This window comes from Ctenopharyngodon idella, chromosome 3, assembly GCF_019924925.1.
Source record: "Ctenopharyngodon idella isolate HZGC_01 chromosome 3, HZGC01, whole genome shotgun sequence".
NCBI lineage: Eukaryota > Metazoa > Chordata > Actinopteri > Cypriniformes > Xenocyprididae > Ctenopharyngodon > Ctenopharyngodon idella.
This window is the reverse complement of record NC_067222.1, coordinates 35064855-35087574: the sequence shown is the minus strand read 5'-3', so window position 1 is coordinate 35087574 and position 22720 is coordinate 35064855. Positions and strand designations below refer to the sequence as shown.

General features: G+C 37.2%; 2 protein-coding genes across 3 annotated transcripts; both read left to right on the top strand.

Moving 5' to 3' along the window:
- Positions 1-2454: 2454 nt before the first annotated feature.
- Positions 2455-12592, top strand: grapa (GRB2 related adaptor protein a). Its single transcript, XM_051886703.1, has 5 exons — positions 2455-2984; positions 3080-3177; positions 5001-5120; positions 11213-11381; positions 11908-12592. Exons 1-5 carry the CDS (start codon positions 2907-2909, stop codon positions 12085-12087), a joined length of 645 nt encoding a protein of 214 aa, XP_051742663.1. The 5' UTR covers positions 2455-2906; the 3' UTR covers positions 12088-12592.
- Positions 12593-12774: 182 nt separating this feature from the next.
- On the top strand, positions 12775-21559 carry fam83ga (family with sequence similarity 83 member Ga). Of its 2 annotated transcripts, XM_051886683.1 has the most exons (5): positions 12775-14425; positions 15519-15686; positions 17302-17426; positions 17547-20598; positions 20710-21559. In XM_051886683.1, exons 1-5 carry the CDS (start codon positions 13967-13969, stop codon positions 21169-21171), a joined length of 4266 nt encoding a protein of 1421 aa, XP_051742643.1. In that variant the 5' UTR covers positions 12775-13966; the 3' UTR covers positions 21172-21559. The 2 variants fall into 2 exon arrangements, with proteins under 2 accessions (XP_051742643.1, XP_051742644.1); XM_051886684.1 differs by having other exon boundaries at positions 14264-16951.
- Positions 21560-22720: the final 1161 nt, after the last annotated feature.

The following is a 22720-nucleotide window of genomic DNA, read 5'->3' as shown; positions in this document are numbered from 1 at the left end:
TGTGGTTTCCTTGTTTCATGCTCAGGAAGCCCTGTTTTCTGTCCTTCATATGATTGTTTATGTTGTTGAGTGTGTTTCTCTTGATGCATTAGCCCTTCACACACACACACACACATATATATATATATATATATATATGTGTGTATGTATATATGTGTGTATGTATATATATGTATGTGTATATATATATATATATATATATATATATATATGTATGTATGTATGTATGTATGTGTGTGTGTGTGTGTGTGTGTGTGTGTGTTTAACCCCATATTTGAGGCAAACATGGGTTGAAACAACCCAGCATTTTTCAGAGTGTATAGATACAGATGGATATATATACATTTCCGGCAATAAAATATCTCACACATAACTATCCACACCTTCACAGCAAGCAGTTTCTCACACGCACTCTAACATCTGAGTGCTGCTGACATTCACAGATTGTCTTTTGTGGTGCAAAATGTTTCCAAGATGAAGTAACAGTTTAAGTCATGGAAAGTATCATGTTGAGTGTTGTTGATTTCCTAATCTGTAGTTTATTTTGAGATGTCTGTACACATAAGAGATTTATCACATTTAAGTGATAACTTAAGAAGCAATTGTCTTTCTTTAAGGCTAAACTCCAAATGTTCTAAAAGGGGATTTGTAAACAGCTCCTCCCAACACTGAAGTAAGCAATAAGGTACGAGAGGCTGTGCTGTATTATGAATAAGTCACGGCTGAAGGGCGTTGTTAGGCATGACGCGAAGCGAAGTGACTTATTCACGATACAGCACTAGCCTCAAGTACCTTATTGCTTTTATAAAATGGTTACCACACAATACAAATATTAAAGCCAAAAATATGTATCAATGCAACTTTCATGAAGTAAACTGTCACTAAAAGCCTTCCTTCCGCTGGAAAAAATAGTCCCTGACCGTGAACAGCAACAGAAGTTACATTATTACGCCATTAGATTGCAGCAAAGACTGTTTTTATGAGTGTGTCCGTCAGTGGCGAAGGCTTTTACATTGAAAAGACTGAATTGTTGCGAACACGGAACAAGACGCAACTGACAAATGCTTTGGCACTGTCAGTCACGGGAAAAACCCTTAACTGTTAAAAGGGCAAGATAATACATCGGACATTTAAACATATTTTTTATTGTGAACATAGGACTGACCTGAAGGAAAATGCTAAATCTGAATGCAGGTAATAAACTCGCTCAATCAATCTCTTTCTCACAATACTCTTCTACATAATACAGTAAGATTCAATGAACAATACTGTTTACGTTGCTAAGGGTGGTTGCTAAGGATGTTGTGTAGTGATACACAGAACCGTTGGGTGAAGCGGTCATAGCCTTGAATAAAACACAGCTATTGACCAATCAGAATCAAGGACAGGAACTAACTGTTTTATTATAATCAACTCAAACAGCAATAGTGACTGTCTGTACGCGTAACGAGTGCCATTACGGTCCTCTTGCATGGCCGATGATAGACTCTTTGAATTTGGTAGTCTAGTGTGTGCCATCTTAGCTATTGGATGCGTGTATGTTAAAGCTCTAAAATGGGAGCAAGAATGATTTGTTAATGAAGTCCCATTCTGCCATTAATCAACCCTAGAACATGTGGAATAGACTTTGATGCATATATAATTTAGTCAATGAAAAATACATTTGAATGACACTTAAATGTGTGTGAGAGTAAATGCGTGTGAACTGTTAGTACCTCACTGGTAACACTTTATAATAAGGTCCAATTAATTCATCAACTAACATTACCTGACAAAGAGCAATACATTTGTTACAGTATTTGGTTTCTCTTTATTTGAAGGTGTTACAGTGTAATTATGGATTTAAGTACTGAGCAATATTAACAACATGTACTTACTATAGGTTTAGGAATAGGGTTTGGTTAGGTTAGTTGCAATTATGCATAATTTAATGTTATTAATATAATAAGTACATGTAACATGTGTAACAAGGACAATGTAAGTGTTACCCTTTATTCACTTTTGTTCATGTTAGTACATTGATGTTAGCTCAGGTCGAAAAAATTGTATTAACAGACACAACTTTTGATGTTATAATGTATAGTACATTTTTTTTTTTTAACACTAAGAATAATGCATGCTTTAGAAGTAGTTTTTAAATGTTACAATGTGCAAAAAAAAAAAAAACACACAGTTCAAAGGCATCTTAACTGTGGATTTCTAAAGAAAAGACCACTTCATGTGAAAAATATAGCCACAATAGGACATCAGGGTTAAACAGCACCACCAATAGAAGAACATGAGTGGTGTTCTGTGAGTCATGCAGCTCTGTCGAGATATTTGCTCATCTCGAAACACGTATGTTCTTTGAATCATGAATTCTTTCAGATGAGCTCCTCATCTTACACAATTCATCTCCAGCAATTTCCAGAAAAGGGAATAATAATATACAGCCTACAGTAACACAGATTTACCAGATAAACTTGCCTACAAATGACACATCTGCTCATAAAACGTCAGTCTGGAAAACACATACGTGTTATTCTTTACTTGTAATACGCAGGTCCGGCCCTCTGATGAGGGGAAGTTTTCGAGAGGCCATTCTTTTCGTCGTCCTCCCATCATTTTTTCAACTTTCCTGTTTCTCACATAGCTGTATTTCCTTCTATTAGAGCACGCTGAGACAGGAACTGCCACCCCTGCCTCCCTCCCACATGTTTTTTCTGCCTTTCTCTCTTTGAGACCAACACACATTCTCCTGCTCATTCTTTCAGTTCATTTATCAGGGCGCAGTGTCTCCGGACGGTCTGTTTCAGCGTGGATGCTCTCTGGTTCCATCCTTTTCTCCGTTCGGTATTCTCTGGTGGGACGTCTACCCACATTGATCTTCTGGGGTCTGGCTTCACCTCCAGCTCAGTGGACTCAGGATGGAAGCAGTTGCTCTTTACAACTTTTGTGCAACGGAAAGTGACGAGCTTAGCTTTCAGAAGGGAGATGTACTCAAGGTATAAGCTGGTTTGAGTTGGATTATACATACAGAGCTTTTGTTTGCTACAAATGATTTGATTTGGTCAAAGCTTACTGGCTGTTCTTCCACTAGATCACTAATATGGAAGATGATCCTAACTGGTACACAGCAGAGTTGGCGAACAGGAAGGGCTACGTACCTAAAAACTATATCAGCGTCAGGCCACACACGTAAGTGCAATTTTATGTCCATAAATCTCGGAAAGTATTGATTTGACTTGTATTGGTATTGACTTGTGTGTGTTGGCATAGTCTTGATTCACTCTAGCGCAGAATGGTCCTGGGAATAAAAAGCATATGTGTGATATCTTTAATCTCAGTTTCTTCATCTAGATAACAATGAGATTAAACAGAGTGAAAATGGAGATTTTTACTGAAGTCTTCACAGATGGAAAAAAACACCACATAAATTTCAAATTTGGTACCAAAAGTGTGCTATCATATGTGAGAAATTTCAGTATAAACTCAAACATTTCTCATCAAATTCTTAATTTATAGCTCTACAGTATATCAGTATATACCATATACATTGTAAATACACACACAATATATCTGTGTCAGTCTATGGGTCAATGACGTGACGGGTCATTTTTTTGTCCAAAGGCCTTAATAATAATAAAAAAACAAAGATATGACATCCAAAGTATGTAAGGTAGTACAACTTGATCTCTTTTATTGAATCCAAAAGGTTTTAATTGTATTTTGCTATATATAAAGGTATTTTAAAGATTCTAAAGTGTCAAAAGTTCATTCAGTTTAACCGTCCAAAGGCCAATACAGCCATTCATTTGTGATTAAAATATCTTAAAATGTAATAAATGTATATATTTTTATTCTGGCATGATTTTTTAACATCATATATCAACATAGTGCAAAATGGTATTAAAATTAGGTGTAGAAGTCGTTGCTTTGTTATGAGGAAGAATGTCCGGAAAAATGAATTTTATTGATGTCATTCGGAGTAACCAATATTAAGGGACCATTTTGGATCAAGTTATGTGGTCAATATCATGTGACAGGATGTGACATCATTCAGACACCTGCACAGGACCACATGGTTGTGAAGCAAAGTAACCAACTCTTAATTATTTGAAAAATTCATGTTTTCACTTGCTCATAAGCATGTCCCAAAAATCAGGTCATTTGGTACAACCACTATAAAACATGGAAAATGTTGTAATATTTTAAAAACTTGTACTAAATATAAAATGTTTGATTGTCCTTTTGCTATCTAGCTAGATATCAGCCTGTTAGCATTGTTTGAAAATATCGTCAATCGGTGTAACCAAAAGTGTAATTCGGTAAAACCGAAATTTTGGTTAAACCAAATGACTTTTTTGGTGACAAATTTTGTCCATCTTGTAATAAATGACAAAAGCAGTGTTAATTGTTTATATATATATATAAAAAAACAACAACACATAATCTCATTGTTAACACTTAATAAAACATCAAAATTAATTATATCTCCATTATATTTTTTGACACTTTTAAAAACCTCATTCGTCAGTGACCCATACACCTATTTTCATATATACAAACACAAAAATTCTGAAATCAATCTTACATGCTGATTTGGTGCTCAAGCAACATTTCCTTGGTAGTGTAAGATTTAAAATAAAATAAAAAAAATGGAAATTAATACTTTTATCCATTAAATGTATGCATTAAATTGACTACAAGTGACAGTAAAGACTTATTTATAATGTGTAAGACTTAATTATAATGTTATATAAAGACTCAAATAAATGCTGTTTTGCATTTTTCATCCAAGAATCATGAAAAATGTTTTACAGTTTTCACAAACACATATCAAGCAGCAAAAAACTGTTTTCAACATTGATAATAATAACCATTACTAATAATTGAGCACCAAATCAGCATATTAGAATGATTTCTGAAGGATCATGTGACAGTGAACAGACACATGTGGCCTGTCTAGCTGTTTAATCCATCACTAATAGTGCTGTTGTTCCCCTCTATCTCGCCCACAGATGGTTTGCGGGCCGTATCTCCAGACACGTGGCCGAGAATCGACTGCGCCAGCAGGAATGTGGAAGCTTCTTAGTTAGAGAAAGTGAGAGTGCGCCTGGAGAGTTCTCTATGTCAGTGAGGTAAGACACATCCCAACCCCCAAGTCTGCTCTATACGCTGTTCCTGGGGGTCGATGAAATTTGTTGTTTGCTGCACGCCTCATAAAAGTATAACTAGAAATTGAATAACAAGAAAGATTGTAGGGTCCATCAAAACCCATCTGACCTACTTTGCAAAGGACACCAATATCCCCTGCTGCTTAAGAAAATGTACCATGAAGTTGTCTGAAAATGAGAGCATCAGAAAGCTATTACGTTGCAGCAGAGATTTCATTTAAAATTCATCAAGTGCGCTGGCGCTGGGATCACATTATTATTCTGTCCGGCTCGTTACCATCCACTTCTTGATGGCTGAGTTGGGTTTGGATGGCAGAGCCTGTCTGGGATCCTGGGAATGAGCTGGCTGGGATAATCAGCACTGCGGTCTTGAGCAGGGCTGGCCTCAGGTGTGGAAGCATCGGCTTGGGTTACTGTGAGATTAAACACACTATGAGAAGTGGAATTGGCAGCTGGTCTGCAGGTCTAAGGCTCATATGTGACGCAGCTACAAACTGTCCACCAATGCATTCCTTAATAGAGCCCTGTCTGTGGATACAGATTACTAATCAGACTGACACAGGTGTGATGTCTAGTGATCGCTGAAATCTAACTCCATAAAAGTTGTTAGATAACAAATCAAGGTCATAGTGCAAATGCAAAATGAGTAATTCAAAAATGTAACTCTTTGAAAGCCTCAGATTTTAAAAATGTACATTTTTGATGACTTTAGGCATTAATGTCCAAAGACAGCTCCCTTCTGAAGGTTAATTTGACGAGATCACAAGAAACCTCAGATGCTTAGATTATATTATTTTTCACAGCACTCATCATTACGGAGCCCCGCACATGACATGCAAGAAAAAACATGAAATCGTGCGCACGTTTTAGTAAATCGAGGGAATGACTTAATAAATCGTGCGCACGATTTAGCCTACTATTTTTTTCCTGCATGTCATGTCCGGGGCTCCGTACATCTTCCTGCATATTTCATTTTTCTCTGAGACCATATATGACCAGCCTTTTAAAGAAGATATCCTGGGATTTTGAAAATAATAAGAAATGTTTCTTCCAAATCATCATATTAGAATGATTTCTGAAGGATCATGTGACACTGAAGACTGTAGTAATGATGCTGAAAATTCAGCTTTGCATCACAGGAATAATTACATTTTAAAATATAATAAACTAGAACACAGTTATTTTAAATTGTAATAATGAATGTTTTTTCTGACCAAATAAATACAGTCATGGTTTAAAGTCTTACTTACCCTAAACCTTTAAATGTTAGTGTAAATTTAGTAGAACTTTTGAGCTGAAAAACATTTATTTAGATCAACACACATTAAATGCATGCAGATACAACATACAAACAAATATTTTATAAACATTTTATGAAATCAATTTTATATAGGAAATTATTATTATTATGCTTGGAGGATAAATAATCATCTTATTAAGTTCTAAAATGATAAATATTATAAAGGCAACTAACCATCCAAAGGCCAATACATCCTTTGGACGGTTAGTTGAATTTCTAAACTAGACAAGAATGCATCCTCTGCTGTTTGCAAGGCATCAGTCAGGTCTCTTCACACCAAGGCCTGATACTAAAAAGGCGCTGTGTATGTCTTCTGGCCCTGTGCCACAGGCCTAGTCACTCCACTTGGCTAAATGAAGATTGCTGTTGATAACTCCTCAGTGTGAGACACTGACTTACTTAACCACAAAACCAGGCTTAGATGACTTGAATGGCATGATCATTGCAATCAATCTATATTTGTTCACATTGCTAAAGCAACCACCCCTATTACTACTGAAAAACCTGAAAAAGTATTAAACTCTTCATGCTAAGTGCAACTTGTCCCTCACTGTTTGTAATACAGACCTAAATGATACCTTAAAAACATGAGAGGTGTGCAATTTTCATGCCTGACTGACAATAAAAATTTAGCAATGCAATAGCAACCACCCAGAGCAAGCTAGTAACCACTTAGCAACATGCTAAAAATACCTAGAACACCTCAGGTGTCACAAGACTTGACCACCCAGAACACCCTAGCAACATCTTAGTAACGATCCAGAAAATCCTAGCAACCATTTATCGACTTATAACAATCACTTACCGAGTGGTTTCATTATGTTGCTAAAGAGTAAAAACAGAGGGTACAGCCTATCAATCATCTTCAGTGAAAGGAGAGAATGCCAGCAAGCAGGTAATCCTGCATTGAGGAGCTAAAGCTGTGGGCTGTTCACTAGATAAAATCTTTAAAGGGGTGGTTGATTATGATTTCAATTTTTTAACTTTAGTTAGTGTGTAATGTTGCTGTTAGAGCATAAACAACATCTGCAAAGTTCTGACGCTCAAAGTTCAATGCAAAAGGGAGATATTTTCTTTTACAGAAATCACTTTTTAAGGACTACAACAAATGGCTGGTAGGGACTACAACAAGCTTCTCCCTGGGTAGGTGACATCACTAACCCTAAAATTTACATAAACCCTGCCCCCGAGAACACGCAACAAAGGGGGTGAGTCCATGTTGGACTGCTTTAGAGAAGAGGAAGAGTTGTTGTAGTAGAGTGTTGTTACCATGCCGTCATTTTACTCCGGACTGCTTCACAAACGAGGGTCAATTCAACGCTGGATTTGCACAACAGATTAACATGACGGCACATGCTAGTCGATGAGTTGAATCAACTCCACAGCAACTACATAAATGTATCCACTAACCCTTCGGAATCGTCCAGATGCTTTCTAAAAGTTGTAACTTCTTCCCCGCAGTCAGACATCAGTGTCTGACTCCGGTTTGAACAATGTAAGGCTGAACACCGTTACTGACAATCCTCATTTTGGCTGCGTGAGATTCTCCAGCTTTGTTGTTGTTGATCAACCGAAGCTCGAGCTGTTAAAGCTCCGCCCTCTTCTGGAAAGGGGGCCGGGAGCAGCAGCTCATTTGCATTTAAAGGGACACACAAAAACGGCGTGTTTTTGCTCACACCCAAATAGGGGCAAATTTGACAAGATCTAATAAATGATCTGTGGGCTATTTTGAGCTGAAGCTTCACAGACACATTCTGGAGACACCAGAGACTTATATTACATCTTGTGAAAGGGGCATTATAGGTCCCAAACACAGTGATTCAAATAAAACAGCTTTGTTACAGCAGTAACAAGACCATGCAACATACCACAGCCATTTGCTGTCACTTCAACAAATGCAAGATGTACCTGCCATGCTACAAACCACAACAGCTCTGAAGATGAGAATGTAGGTCATTGTTAATGACACTGATGGCTGAGAGATATGACAGGTTCTGCTGATGAACTCATGCCTATCTATATTTAAGTACAGTTTCTGTCCTCACCAACCTCTGGACTGACTCGCAAAAAACAAAATGACAGCTTCTTACATGCTTTTATGTCTATAACATTACATTGGAAAAAATCTGCACTTGGTAGCAGACTTTATTTCAGTTAAAACAACCTCATTTAGCTGGACTTGTGACTCAATTCAAGACTGTGCTTGTGACTAGTTTAACCAGCCCTTAAATACGACTGCATGATGAAGCATCCACTATAGACGTTCAGGAAGCTTTTGAGGAAGCACAGTATTTCACATTGACAGTCACAAGCTTTTAGGTTTATTAAAATGCAAGCTCTCAGTCTCCAACATTACGGTTTTTTTTGGTTTGGAGGTAAACTGAGTGACAAATGAATTTGATCACTGCTGCGCTGCAGAAAGCAGAGAGATATCATTGTGTGCACACAAAAATAAGAGATGAGATGACTCATGCTTCTACCTTTGATCTACTTTACTCTAAAATTTCAAGATATCTTATTAATATTCACAAAGCACAATTTTATACATGCCTTTGTCATGCAGTTGAAAGAACAAAGTTTGCTGTTTCAAATGCTGAATTTGTCAAATGTTATCACAGCTTTTAAGTCTCTTAAAGACATCAAGGAGCTTTCTAACCAACCAAAGAAACATCTAAACTTCTTTAAGACATGATGACTAATTTTTGTGTAATGTCTGCGCTAAGTACAGCTGTTTACAGATCCTAAAATTTAAAAATAAGACCACTAAGAGAGGATTTTTTTGATCTTTAAGGTTTTGAACCTGTTTCATGATCCTTTAAAAAAAAAAAAAACAGCAAATTGTTCCTTTGAAATGTTTTGGTTTAAAAGTGTGTGTTTTTTTAAGCATTGCCAATTGGTTTGATATTTTGTTTAATATTTCCATAAAAATTTTATTGCAACTGTAATTTTAGCATGGCTCAAAATGGAATTGCAATCGACTAATTAAATCATATTGGAGTAACCTGATTGACAATAATGTTTAAAAGGCAACCTTTGTGCTGCTGACACTGAGTTTCCATCTACAGTTACCATCAAGACACAAGCATAGCAGACAAACAGCAAACAGCTAAAACTAAAATTTGTTCCATAATTGAAATAAAGTTGAATATATATATTAGAAATGTTGCCTTGGCAAATAACAGAAATAAAATAAGTTGACGCTGAAGTAGCCTAAAATGACTTAAACTGAAACTGAAGTAAAAATAAAAGTTAAATAGAAATATATTTTAAAAATTTTAAAAATGACAAAAACATAATACAGTTAGTAAATGCTAATAATAAAATAAATATTAGGTGTACTATAATAAAACTGATATTAAAACAACACTGGTTTGGAAAACCTGTTCAGAAACAGTCATTATTGCAGTTCCATTTGGAGCTGCTAGAGGCACCAAGAGTGTTTAAGCCCAAAGTATACTTCACTTTTTACGCGTACGCGTGGGTGAGCGTACAGAATAAGAAGAGTAGGCGCGTACTGTATGCGCACTGCCGGATTTATAACATTTAATTTTTTTTGCAGTAATTAGTTTATCCACAAGGTGGCAACCGTGCCCTGGGGTCGTCGATTCAGTAGTCAAAGAAACAGAACAGGCAGGAACGCATGCAAGCTAGAGCGACAATAGAGTACCTCAGAGATGACGTGTTTTTGTAGGCCAACCCGGAAGTTAGCGGCGCACGGGTTCCCTCGATCGAAAGCCTATGCATTTTTCCCATAGATTTTTGGAAAATCACAAAAAATAAGCTCTGTGTTTAACAAAGGGTTATGACACTTACACGTTTTGTCTATCAAGATAATCTTTACAAGTTAACACAACATTTATACATTTTGAAGCCTAAATAAAGTCGTCAGATATAAAAAGCTAACAGTAGGCTATAAACGGACTACTTCACACCATGGTCGCGGATCAACGTCACCACCACCAAGCTTCCTCAAACTTTATTTAGAAAACAACTTTGTTTAAAAACATGCTTGCTGATCATGATCTGCGCTGTGTGTGAATACTTATCCACTTTTTCATGAGAAATGCTGTCCAAATGTCCTGTTTGTCATGATGACGTCTAAAGTCCCCGCCAAAGGAAATAGTCCCTTTTAGCAATTTGTTAGCAACTGCCGTTTTTAAGACACAATAAAGGTTTAAAAAAATCACAAGCGGGTTATAACTGGTGTGTTTTATGTCATAGATCAAAACGTGAAAATATTTAGAGGCTTTGTTAACCACAGACCTTATTTCAGGCAGCTTAGCAAAAACCCATTAAAAAAACCCATTGACTTCGGGGCAATGGAACCTGAAGTCCTAAAATGCCAACTCGCTTCCGGGTTTTGCCTACAAAAACACGTCATCCCTGGAGTACTCTAAGGAGGCCTACATAGACGAGAGATTGTGCGAGGTTAGAAAGTACCCTCAGTTTGTACAACTCTAGCATGAAAGAATACAAGGATGTTTACAAGGGTTGAAACTCGTGGTGAGAGATTGCTCAAAACTGCGCATGCGTCGAACGCTTGTGTACGAATGTGCAAGTCGAATGAAGTATACTTTTCCAAGGCTGTGCCTTCGACTATGCGCGTACACTTGCGTACGCGTAAAAGAAACGAGTGATTTAAAAGTGTTACGCTTTTGAGGGTCACTGTATGATATCCTAAAGGGCTTACCCTGTAAATACTCCGATATTCTGTAGTGCTATGTGTTTATTCTGAATCTTTGTCTCTTCTTACCAGCTATGGGGATCACGTACAGCATTTCAAGGTGTTAAAGGATAGAGATGGGTATTACTTTGTTTGGGAGGAGATCTTCCCTTCCTTAAATCAGCTTGTGGACTTCTACAAGACCAACAGCATTGCAAAAGAAAGGACTGTGTTTCTGAGGGATACAGAACATACACTAAAGGTAAGACAAAACTTACAAATACAGCTATTTTTTGAAAATATTTTGTACTGGGTACCAACATTTTGCCACCAGCAATTAAAATGTCATACTTAAATGCTTCTGAAATGACAGCCAGACTGTAAACAGCATTTGTTTTTGTTTTGTTTTTCACCAAAGAGCAAGAAAATATTGGATTAATGGGAAAGGACAGCAAATGTGTACAAATAAATGTTGTGTTTCAGATGCCAAAGGAAAGTATATTTGTATTCAGATTTGTGAGCACAGAGGTGTCAGAAGTGATTACTTAGAGTGAAGCATGTTTAGACACCATGTCAGGCTTTTCAAAGATGCATTGTAAATTAAATGTTTACCTGACTGCCATTTAGGAATAACACACTAGACATCGGTTATGAAACTATGAAAAATCTCTCAGGTGTAATTGTAATAGTGAGGCACATAAAGTCTGACAGCAAAAGGGACCTAAATGTGGAAAATGTGAAGGTAGGCACAGCAATAATGACCTTTGTCTGTTATTGTTTCCCATCAGAGGCCCCATCATGCACATGCCCTGTTTGACTTCAATCCAGAGCACAACACCCAGCTGCACTTCCTGCGGGGTGATATCATAGACCTGCTGGACTGCTCAGATTCTCAACGCTGGAAAGGTCGTTGCCGTGGATGTGTGGGCTTTTTCCCCCCTGAGTACGTCCAGCCCATCTATCACTGACTCTGAAGGACAGTAACAACACTGTGTGTACATAGCAATAGTTGATTGTTAGCATCGTTCACTGGTTTAATATGTCAGGGATTATCAAGCTAACTGTGTTTGAAAATGACTATGGAACAAGCAAACCTAATGAAATGAACAGTTACTAAGACATAATCATGCTGTTGACACTAAGATGACACATTTCAGCTTTTTAGATAAAAGCCCTCAAATAATCCAGCATCACTCAATGAAAAAAAAAAAAAAAAATACTGTTGTGTATTAAAATGCAATTGGAAATTTTATCATGAATTTTATTAATGCAATCTCTTCACTGCACTTTGCTTACAAATTTGGATATTAGCTAAAAAATTTCTTCAATCAATTGCTATATTTATTACAATTCTTTTCTGTGTATATGTTGTTTATAACTGTTGTTATCTGCTTCTTTTGATTATGTAAATGTTACAATTATGATGACTGGATATTGAAGAATATAAACAAGTTATTATGCACATGTCAATAATCTTCAGTCTGAGCACAAAATGGTTATTGGGTCAAGCCAGGAAATGACTAAACTTGATATGAAATTATTAAGCTCGTTCAAGAAGTTTTCATCTTCCTTTATTTCAAATTCTGATGAGCTGCAAAGTCAAACAGAACACAGAGGAGAATTGTTGTGAGTAAAAATTTCACTTTTTTGACAACGTAAATTACACACAATCATACCTCAGATGTGAATTTTTAAACCAACGTGTGCTTTTAAAAATTTAAGTTGCTACATATGGGTTTGCAAAGCAAACATCCTTGCTGTAGCTGTAGTAGCCTACTTATTAAACAACATATATTTTTATACATAATCAGAATTAGCTAGAATACAAATATAAATATTCATTATACTTTCTTGATACAAAGGCCCATGTTTTAAATAACAATATGAAGCAGTTTCATGTCTTTTTGATGCTTTTAAAACTACAGGTTTCAGAACAATCCCACATGAAAAAATACTATAGTAATTTATAGTAAATACTATAGTGTTTTTGAACCATACTATAGTAAAGTACTTGAATTAATTTGTTGTGGTAATTCTATAGTTGTTGTGGTAATATAACAACTATAGTACTCTAATATAAACAAAATACTTTACCCAATACTGTACTAAGTTTTCTACAACTATAGGGTATATTATACTACAACACACTACAGTTTACTGTAGTAAAAACTAAGTATACTACAGTATTTATTACAGTTTATCAGTTCATTATAGTTAATACTACAGTATGCTGTAGCATTCATTAACAAAGTGTTGTAAATACTATAATAAATAATATAATAAATTACTATAGTATTTTTTCATGTGGGATCAGTGGGCAGAATGCATCTGAAATGAATCGTGAAAAGCTGCCTGGGTCATTTTTAATAATTTCAAAAAGAAATAATTGTAAAATGATGTACTAAGAATTAAATTAAAAATAATACAAACTTATATTTACAAGTCTTGCACGACATAACTGTTCATTTTCCCCCTCAAACTGGCGTACAAAACTTCCCCACTACTAGAAAACACTTACTAGACACCCAGGTAAATAACATCATAATGGTTTCTTTTAGCCTACCATTGGTTGATAGTGAGTCACGTGACTGAGGTGTTCGCGCTTACCTGCTCTTGCATCTGTGAGTGAGGTGAACACACATTCATATTCTTGACAGGACCAACTAGATGAGCAGCAGAAGTGAGTGAACCGGACCTTGTACGCGCACGCCTTTTTGTGTAGCCTATAGCCTAATATTTAAATTATTTAACATTGTTTGTTAAAATAGTTGAACTAAACTTCTCAGTTACAAAATTAAACGCAAAAACACTTTTAAATGCTGTTAAAAATACCGCTGAGTTAAAGTAATGGCACTGTCACAGGTTCAGTGCCTTGATGACAATCACGTCAACTTGCGTACTAACGAGTCCAAGCCGGAGTTCCTTTACAGCGAGGAGCAGAGAATCGCGCTGGAGACACTTATACACGATGGACAGAGCGCCTTTGAGGACTACATCAAAACAAACAACATCCGCTGCTTTCTATCGGACCTTGAACTTGAGAGGATTCTCCACACTGTGGAGGTGTATTGCCCGGGTTCCCCCGATAATAATGCTGAACTGTACGGGGAAAGTGATGGGGAAGAGCTTTCCCTGCAGTACTGGCCCGACCGCTCGGACTGCTCGATCCCACAGCTGGACATCGGGTGGCTGGACCGGGTGTCCTACCGCGGACTGACGCGTGTTCAAGTGTACACTCAACCCCCTTATGAGGGACAGTCACATATTAAAGAGGTCGTTAGAAAAATGATCGGCCAAGCACAGAAGGTAGGGCATGAATGTTATATATGATTTTGTGATTTTTGTTGTGACTCATCTCTGGTGAATAAGACACTGATCAAAGTCCAGTGAACAATGTAGAGATAGACGCATAGGATAGACTACACGTGTGCTCAAGCTCATAAAACAGGCTTATGTCATTTTCAGCCCTCTGAATGGTAGGGCTGGGCACTTTTAGAATTATAAAGTTAAATAATAAAACATTTCATATTCCCCCCGGTTTCACAGACAAGGCTTAAGCTAGTCCCAGACTAAAATGCATGTTTGAGCTGTTTTAACTGAAAGCAACTTGTACTGACATATCTTAAAATATGTCAGAGACATTGTTTTGTCTCAAGATGAACACCAGTAATGTTTTTTTTTTCTAGGGTATGTTTATAAAAGATACTTAAATATCCTAATTGAACTAAGGCCTAATCCTGGCTTAGGCTAAGCCCTGTCTGTGAAACCAGGCCATAAAGATGCATACGTATACATATATGAAGTAAATAATAGCAAATAAATAAAACTACGTACATTTTATGTGTACATATATAGAGTTCACATTGAAAATTTGAGATTCTAAATCTAATTTAAATAAAATACTTTTAATTAAAAAGTTTTTTAGATTTTGAAAAATTATTATGTGAACTTAAAATGTCAGATCTTCCACTGAAGCTTGAGATATTCTTTTGATCATGTTGATCATAAAATCATGCTGGAGAACATAACCATCAGGTTTTACACAAGCTTCAAGCAGCTTGAGTGCTGCTGCGTTGAAGCAAAATACACTCAAATTCTTTAAATAGTTTGATTCAACTTTTCACTCAAATTAGTATGCTGATAATATAATATGTAATGAAAAAACATTATTGGATCCTATAAAGCTTATATTTGGGATAGTCCTTACAGTGCCCCATGCACTTTTCTAAATCTGCTCTTGTGATTACTTTGAATTACTTTTTGTCCAGTTTTTCATCTGTGTGCACAGTTTTATTTACATTAATATTTGGAATACAGTATGTTTTTGACAGATATTACAATGTGCTGTCTTTTTTGCCACAAAGTTCTTGTGTTGCCATTAATGCCTGTCCCTTTGCAGGTTATTGCAATTGTCATGGACTTGTTCACAGATATTGACATATTCAAAGATCTTCTGGATGCAAGCTACAAGCGGAAGGTTGCTGTGTACATTATGCTGGAGGCCACTGGAGTGAAGCACTTTCTAAAAATGTGTGAGAAAGCAGGCATGCACACTGGACACCTCAAGGCATGTCACAATTCATATTAGAAACTCATTTGACCTACAATTTAGGCTAATGTTTTTATTAAAGATTTATTAGTGGAAAAGAAACATAACATTATTAAACGCTTGCAGTTAAATGAGTAGAAACAACTGAGAGATAACTTATTCCAAATCAGAAAGTCTAATTTTCCAAACCGCCTGAGGCAACTGTGAGCACTTATGACTTTTGATGCTCCTGTTTTGAGACAGAAACAGATTTCTGCTGATGATAGATAATTTTGCAACACATTTTTGAAATAACATAGAGTTTTATACTGTATCAGTGATAGTAAGAGATTTATTAGAAGGACGTGTGTGTAGTGTTGATACCAATAATTTTTTGCAAATATATTTACTTCAATCCATTTAGATATTCTGTAATAGAATTTTATATGTGAATCAGTTTACCTGAATATTTGAGATATTAGCTTCTGACTGTTATCACCTGAAGGCACCACGAATACTTGGTTTGCTCTGGTCACCCGCAAACAGGAAATTGAAATACTAAAATGTGCAGCATAGTTTAAGGTTACCATCAATGTGCATGTGAAAACATTGTAGAAGTGTGAAAACATTATAGAGATGTGATGTAAAAGAAAATTTGCCCTTCTTGTGTGTTTACTTACTAATGTGATTATATACTAATAGACTTTCATTGATGAAACCAAGTCAAGCATACAGTGTGTCAGAAACTATGGCCACGTTCGCACAGCAGCAGAATATGGTTGTCAGTCCTGTATTTGAAACCTTAATATGGTTACGTTCACACACAGTACGGTTATTTACAGGAGTGACAACAGCATTCTATAACTGAACTTATACCTGTAAATTTTCAGGACTCACAACCGGAGTCTCGGAAAACCCACGCTGTGTGAACGGAACCGGACTGGACAACTAGTTGTCTGTCACATCATACAGTGCGAGAGAGCAGGTTTTCATGTGTGGTTTCGAAGAAGATATGAGCTGTGTATCACCTGAAGGTTTTAGATCCAGTCACTGTTCTCCAGTGGAGCTGCTCCTGTCAGTTTTGTGTTTCTACGTGCGACTCAAATGCTCCGCCCTCCACCCTGATATAAAAGCTGCTGTCGGTTAATGAAGATTAGATGGATGAACTTGCGGCTGAATTGAACTCTTGTCATGTCAAAAGTGATAAGACTTTTCAGTTTTATGGACATCGCCATCTTTTATATTACTGTGGATGGGCTTGACTCCGGTTGCACATTCATACAGACAGTATTTGAGACGCTACTGTAAGTTGCTGTGTGAATGGGACATTTCGAGACTCACACCTTTAAGTTAATGCGGTTGTCAATCCCAAAAAATGACAATGTGAACGTAGCCTATGCCTCAAAATTAAAAGGCATTTTTTTACCTTTAAATAACCCTCATGGTACACATAAAACCCTGTTTGTAGATCAATTTTCATTAGCTTTTTATTCCTTCAGGCAAGAAAGAATCATTTCTGTCATACCCTAATACAATATTTGTCTGACTTTTGTATTAATGAAAGTTATTTGCCATTGTGAGAGAATTTCTTTTAGTTGTGGATATTTTTTCATCCAGGCATTAACCAAACATGCTGAACTCTGTTTTTCATCAGAACTTGAGAGTGCGCAGCATCAGAGGGGTACAATTTTTCAGTCGATCCTCAAAGAGAGTGTGTGGATACCAAAGCCAGAAGTTCATGTTTATTGACGGAGACAAAGCAGTCTCAGGGTCATATAGGTAAGTCTGGTCAACCCGGTTTAACAAGGTTAGACCTGACCTAATTTATGATTCTAGTAGCTAAACACATCCTTAATGTACATAATTATTAAAATTAAAAAAGGTATTCTTTATTTTCAGTTTCACATGGTCTTCCTCTAGACTGGACAGAAACCTCATCACTGTTCTCACCGGCCAAGCAGTCGATACATTTGACACATTGTTTCAGGACATGTATTTGTTGTCTAATGGAGTGTGCCTGAGTAAGATTAATCTGAGCAGTGAGCCTGAACCTGAGTTCCTCCCTCAGGCGGCACCCACTGTTCTTCCCTCAGCAACCAGGGCACTCAAGCTCATTAACCCAAAATACGCTCTGGTCTCCAACTGCGCTTTCACTACCAATGGACCTGTATCTGACCAGACAAGTGCCAAGAACAGCATTTCCAAAAATCAGACGGAAGTCATCAAACAAATCAAAGACACCCCAGTGGTGCCACCTGTTCACCCGGGACTTCTCAACCTGGAAAAGGCGAACATGATCAATTATGTGCCGACCTGGCCTGATCCTGACCCACCGAGTGATGTCATTGGTTTCATTAACATAAGAGACTCCAACAAGCCATTGCAAGCTCACCTAATGCGTTCAGAGCTCTTTGAAGTGTCTCAAGCCATCCGATTCAAGGATCCTTTTCATGAGCCAAAGGAGTCTTTATCTCTGAGGGCTTGTCCTGGACCTATATCCCAAACTCCCTCTAATCCTGAAGCTCTAACTCAGGAGCAAACATCAGGAGAAGCACAGAAGAATTTTGATCAAAATCAGCATCAAACAAGCAGCCAGAGTGAGAATCTTATCTTGCCTGTGGAAAAGCCAGAAACACTGCATGTGCTTGCCTGTAGTAAAGTTGATAAAGAGGAACTATGTGTAATGGAAAAAGACGCCTTTGACATCTCTACATCTTTGCAGAGTAAAAACATTCACACTGAAAAAGACTTTGCCAATGCAATTCCCAATGTGTCTGTTACTCAGGGCGATAGAGTCTCAGATACAAAGCAAACCCTGGATACTCCACAACCACTGAAATGTCCTACCCAAACCTCTGACAATCTTGACATGAAATTATCATCAGCGGTGTACAGCGAAACTCTTTGTGACTCATTTGCAATTCCAGACACACCTTTTGTAAAGCAAAGCCTCGATGACCAAGTCTTAATTGATGTTGCCACTCAAGAACACAAAGATACAAAACCAGAGACAAACCAAAATGGCTGGAATGGTACACAGATGTCTAACTGTGACTCCAGCATCTCTTCATTGTCTGATGTATACTATGATTGTTTTAGCCCTGTTGCTGACTTAAGGTTTGTAGAAGATTTTTTTGTGCCTGACAAAACACAAGAATCTTTGCATAATCCAATCAAAAATGGTCATCAAGAGCAGGAAGTTCCTTGTTCAAATTCATCCTCAGCTCAAGATCTGGATTTGGATAAGAAACAGACCTTGTTTACTCCAAAACTTTTGAAAACCTCTTGCAGTATTGTCTTCAATTTCTTATCTACAGAGTTCAAAACAAAGACTACACCTTCCAAAACCACCTTTGCCCAAGAAAGTGATCAAGGTATCATAATAAATGATAGTAAACTACCAGTCAAAGATTTCTCACAGACACCGAATGGTTGTTTCAACTTCTCTTCAACTTCCGAGGAATACTTTGAATGCAGTGACACAGTGGGTTTGAATTCGGATATTCATGGTATGGTTTTTGAGAAACCAAGCTCAGTTGAGAACTTCAACCTGAATAAACCTCTGCAAATACTGAAGCCCGTACTGGAAGCTGAGAAATTTTCTAAGCTAAGCTGTCAGAACATGAAAGAAAAGGATGAACCTAAAATGGATTCTGGACAGGAGCAGCCTGAATTTCAGCACATACTAGAAATAACAGCTGACAGTAACATAGTGGCAGATGAAATTAAGGCAGTTTTAGGGTCTGAAGATAATACTCAAACTCAGCTGGATGAGAAAGTTCACAGACACCAAGAACAAGTGTCTGAAGTTACATCAGAGCCAGTAGTAGAGAGCAAATCAATGAGTAACTTTTCACAGGAACATGAGATAAGTGCTTCTCAGGAAATTTTAGAAATACAGACCAAGTCTGTAGAGTTATTTGAGAAAGTTAAAAAAAAAGAGCCAATGCAAGGCTTACAACTTGATGTAAATCTAGATTTAGCGTGTAAGGAACCTGAAATAGAACCACTACAGGACTTACAATCTGACATACATCTGGATTTAAAATGTGAGAGAAAAACAGTACAGTTACCTGAGAAATATTCAAAACCGCAACTTCAGGATTTAGAATCTAAGGTAAGTCAAGATGTAAAATGTGTGGGACAGTCTGTAAAGTTAGCTGAGAAAACTGCACAACTGCCACTGCAGGACTTACAACCTGAGGTAACTGTAGATTTAATATGTGAGGGATTATCTGTACAATTACCTGAGACAACTACTAAACCGCCAATACAGGACCCACAGTCAGAGGAAAGTCCAGATTTAAAACTCAAACCTTCAGAAGTGAATGCTATCAACAAACTGTGTTTGGCAACAGGCAGTGAATCTAGGAACTCAATACTGCAAGATAAAGCAGATATAACTTCTGTATTTCCAGAGGAGACCGAGGTAACAAATTCTGTAGAGTTGCCTAAGACTGAGCAACTGCAAAATCCATTGACTTATTTAGATCCTGGATCAAATCATCCACCCAACCTAAAATCTGAAGAGCATGTGAACGAGCACTTACGGCTGCAGAATGATGAGGTGAGTCAGGCAGTGTTAAAGATAGACTCTGAGGAGCATAATCCTCAAGAGAAACTGCCTGAACAGTTTGAAACCATTGAGCTATTGATATTAGAGGATTCAGACACCCAAGAGCTGAATCATTCTGATCCCATAAGACCAAGAGCTGCAATGAGAAAAAAAACAAAGGCAAGCAAAACTGAGCCTATAGAACAGAAAACTACAAATGATAGAAAATGTAAAGAGAATCAGCTGGGTCATGATGTTAACAGTAGGAATAAGAAGGAAACATGCCACCCAACAGCTTTGATTGAGGAGAAACAAGAAGGGGAACATATTTGCACAAATCAGATGAACAAGAACCTGCCAGAGGCAAAATCGAAGCTGGAGTGTCTGGTTAGAAAGGTAAGACTTTCTTACTGTACTACCAAAAAGCAAACACTAGTTCAGTTATAATCAATTTCGAGAACTGGATTGAGGATAATATCATTAATAATGTTCTGTTCTTCATCCTAGCAACCACATCAAACATCATCCAGAATTCCTATTCAAGCAAGAGGAGGGTTAACCAAGTTAACCATCAGCAAAGCAGACACTGGCAATCGCTTATTTGGGCTTCGAGCTCCTAAAGCTGGATTGCATAGCAAGCTGCCATCACTTGGAAAACCACTTGGGCAGAAGAAGCCTAGCCTTACATTATTTCCATCTCCTGAAAAATTGTCCACAGGAGCAATCGCTCCAGTTAGGTCAACACAAATTCATCAGAGACCGACAGTCCCCTCACCAAATGGTCCCATCTCTCCCCTAAAACAGGCTCAGGTCCAGCTGATTGCACCTAGGACCAGGCAGTCAGACCAGCCAAATGTTTCCAGGAAACGTTCTGCATCCATTACAAAATATAGCTGCTCTTCAGGAATTTTATGTCCAGGACAAGTAAAGAAGAAGCAAGTGTTTAAAGGGTCTCCACCAAGCAGCTAGAATAAGGCAACAAAGTGCAGTTTGATTTCTTTGTTGCATACGGATTTCATAAAAGTAATAATGTGAAATAGAAATAAAAAAGGCACTGTGTTATTTTAGTATTTAATGTTTTTATTGAACTTTTATTGAACTATGTGAGTTGAGCTCATATAAAACTGTTTTATTCATTCCATTTAGCAAACAGAATTTCACCCTTCTACAATGCACTTAAGCTAACAGGGTTTTCCCTATACAAACAAGTTCTTCTAAACTGAACGTTTTATGTAAATTGCAGACACAGACTTTCAGATAAAGCTTTATGATTGTCCCTAAAGCTTTACTTTGTTTTTTTCATTCAGCTTATTGTAAATGATCAATTATGGGCCTCATTAAATCATCATATATAGTTCACCATTTGCATTACATGTTTTTTTTTCTGGTTCTTTTATGGGCTGACTTTAGCTAAATGGTATACTAAAGGAAACACTGGATATGGGTGCTGTCTACTCATTTAGACTGGGGTCAGAAACTCCAGACTTTGTTTAGTTGAAGATTAGAAACCCCCAGACTGTACACATAGACCTTCCAGGACAGAGTTCACTTGATTACGGTTGGACTTTATTCTGTTTTACTTATTTAAGCCGCTTCAAACATAATTTAACCTTATTACACGCCACAGTTTCATTCAGTTTAAGTTATCGGTGGCTTGGGTCTGTCAGTGTTCTTGTGGTGTTATCAACCAACATTTTTATCATGATGTAATATTCTGGAAATATTAATGACATATCATTTACAGTTCAAGTGAAAAACAGCTGTGTCCAGAACTAAGAGCCCATGTGCAAAGATGGCAGAATTGCAATTATATATTTCTGGCATTGTCCTGGACCAGACAAGCAACTGCAACCAAGACGAATGGGATGCTAATGCTTATCGATATCTTACTCCAGGTAATAAAGACCTTGCTGTTAACAAATTAGCCATCAATAAGCAGGAATAATACTTTCTGACCGGTGACGTCTTAATTTTAATATCACAAAGTATAAAAACTTGTTTTCTAAGTAATTTGCTTTTGTCAGGTCTTCTCTTTTGTGGCTGACTATAGTGTTACAAAGTTTTAAGGCCATAACTCCTAAGAACATTTGCTGGGTAATTTACATGGAAGTTGGATAGTCATCCAGATATCTTTCCAGTAAAGTCTACATCCGTTTTATGCTTACAGAGCAGGCAAATAAAGGCCATATATGCAGCAGCAAGCATTTTCAGAAAGTTAATTTGACAAAGGCACGCTTGAGATGCCATTTCATAAAGAAGAGCATCACAATACCTCACACCCAACCTAAGAACGCTTATAATTGTTTATAATCATTGTTCCTGCCAGTTCTTTGTGTACACATCACACGGTAATGGCGCAGTGGCATTTTGGCACACACACAGTAATGGTGCAAGTTTTGATTTCTTAAGGGGATATTTTACCCCAAATTAAAATTCTGTCATCAAAATGTATGTAATTCAACAGGGTCCAAATCAACACTGAACTCGAGGGAGGCTGAATAATGACAGAATTTTCATT

Coding starts and splice junctions, on each gene's coding strand:
- grapa (XM_051886703.1), top strand. CDS start 2,907: ATGGAAGCAGTTGCTCTTTACAACTTTTGTGCAACGGAAAGTGACGAG. Junction 2,985..3,079: donor AGAAGGGAGATGTACTCAAG/GTATAAGCTGGT, acceptor TTCTTCCACTAG/ATCACTAATATGGAAGATGA. Junction 5,121..11,212: donor GAGTTCTCTATGTCAGTGAG/GTAAGACACATC, acceptor TCTTCTTACCAG/CTATGGGGATCACGTACAGC.
- fam83ga (XM_051886683.1), top strand. CDS start 13,967: ATGGCACTGTCACAGGTTCAGTGCCTTGATGACAATCACGTCAACTTG. Junction 14,426..15,518: donor TGATCGGCCAAGCACAGAAG/GTAGGGCATGAA, acceptor GTCCCTTTGCAG/GTTATTGCAATTGTCATGGA. Junction 15,687..17,301: donor TGCACACTGGACACCTCAAG/GCATGTCACAAT, acceptor GTTTTTCATCAG/AACTTGAGAGTGCGCAGCAT.